The sequence below is a fragment of the Geospiza fortis genome, unplaced genomic scaffold (genome assembly GCF_000277835.1).
Source record: "Geospiza fortis unplaced genomic scaffold, GeoFor_1.0 scaffold732, whole genome shotgun sequence".
Lineage (NCBI taxonomy): Eukaryota > Metazoa > Chordata > Aves > Passeriformes > Thraupidae > Geospiza > Geospiza fortis.
In genome coordinates, this window is record NW_005054477.1 from 715,923 (window position 1) to 717,883 (window position 1,961).

Genomic DNA, 1,961 nt, shown 5'->3' on the forward strand with positions numbered 1-1,961 from the left:
CGTTCTCTGATAATAGCGGCGGTCCCCGATTCCGTGGGCTGCGCCCTCCTTTCCTGCCTTGCACTAATCTGGAGCACGGGCAGTTTGTGTGTCGGGGCGGGGAGAGATGTGCAGACACCGTTGTGGTTTTCTGTGTGCGGGTGTGTGCTTTACGGGGCTGGATGCCCCACAGCTCTGCTAGGAGCCAGGGAAGCGGATGGGTTCTGCAAGCGTCTGGAGAGAGAATCTTGTTGAATCTTCCAGTGCTTTTGGGCATAATACATTTGCTGGCCGTTACTCTGCCAATTCTGAACCTCTACAACTATCATTTGGCTTCATTAAATAGTCATGGATTGAGGAGGTCTGTTTCAGCCTATTTTTTCACCCTTTTTTTTCCTTTTTCCTTTTTTTCCCCTCCATTTATTAGTTAGAAGGGGAGAGGCTAAATAGATTAAATTGCTTGCCACGGTATTCAGCGTTCTGGATAGTCATGACTTTACCCCACTGTGCTTTTGCGAAGGCTGGGGGTAATTTCCTTCCCCGTTCTTTGCCTGCCCCTCAGCGAATTCACAGCCCGGCGTGCAACAAGCCCGCTCCCCGCCCGGCTCCTCGGGGCTGCCGCTGTCCGTGGTGCTGAACCACGGCCCTGCCGGCCCCATCTCGCTGTCCCCGGTCCGGACCCCCTCCTGGCCCGGCCGGTGTCGCTGTCCCCGGTCCTGAACCCCTCCTAGCCCGGCCCGTGTCGCTGTCCTCGGTGCTGAACCCCCGCCTGGCCCGGCCCGGCACCTGAGCCCGGCGCTTCTGTTGCTCTCCGACTCCGGGGCTGGGTGTGTTGTTTGTCGTGAAGGAGGAAGCTAAAAGGAGCCTCCTCGAGTGTTTCACGGTGCATTGACCTCACCCCATCATACGTGCATATTCAGTTTATATAATGTCAGGTTTATATAAGTGAATTCTAGAAGAGAGGCAAGGAGGGTGGGACTAAATTAATTCTTGGGCAATTATTGGAGTCACTGAGGTTGTACCTGAGATGATGGTCTCCATTTTTTTTTTTGAAACTGGATGTCAAATCTTCCTATTTCATGTCTTGCTGAACTATTGATCAGGCATTAGCACTGTGTGTAAAATAAAGTTTTCCATTCAATTTAGATCTCTGCACAGCTTCTGTTGTTAATGAGGAACATTAATGAGAAAAAGAAATATTCTTTAGTTCCATGAAACTAAGCTCAAAATTCCCTTTTGTATAATTGTCTATGAACAAAGACACAAGTACTTTGAAACTTACTTTTTACTGGAACAATACCATGAAAAAATAAAGATAAATGTTCTTGGAAGTCATTAGAGTAGGCTGAACTCATTGCAATGTGAATATATCTGCATTTATAAATGGATGCTTTCCCACAAACATATTTATATCAGAAGCTACTTTGATCTTGTTATCATACCATACTTCCACCCTCTATTTAAAGTAAGGGGACTCTAAATTTGTGAATTACAGCATTTTACCTTGCGTCAGAATGTCAGCTTTGACTATTATAGCGGTTCCCATCATAGTATCTTCATGCCTCTTCACTGTAATGAAGTTACTACTTGTCTTGTCTCTTGGTTTGTGGCTTTATTTGCTCCTCTTGCTGTTTGCTTTCTTTGCTGTTGAGAGCTACCACGAATGTTTGCAGTAATTATCAAGAACCTGATAGAAGCAAAACCCTTGTAGTAAGACTCTCCTAAGGATTACAGATCACCTGCTTCCAGACTAAAACTGGAACTAGTTTTTTGGTTTTTTTCTTTTTTCCTTATTTCTTTCCAGTTCAAGTGTTAAGTGATAGAGTGTGATCAAAAGAGGAATTCTGGCTTTCAGTCAATATAGCTTTGCATTTTGGCAGTGTTTTTATTGTAGTGTCAGTTAGTTTTTAACATATTAAATAGATTTTTCCTTTGTGATTTCCATTATAACATTAGAAAATAATAATTTTTTTCTATTCTAA

General features: G+C 44.1%; 1 protein-coding gene across 1 annotated transcript in view; it reads left to right on the forward strand.

The window, feature by feature from the left end:
* The window catches only part of PCLO (piccolo presynaptic cytomatrix protein), a 347,313-nt gene that overhangs the window by 24,260 nt on the left and 321,092 nt on the right, over positions 1 to 1,961 (forward strand). The window contains exons 3-4 of the mRNA XM_031063010.1: positions 17 to 156; positions 542 to 692. Coding sequence (XP_030918870.1) covers positions 17 to 156; positions 542 to 692 — 291 coding nt within the window. The remainder of the gene's footprint in view (positions 1 to 16; positions 157 to 541; positions 693 to 1,961) is intronic.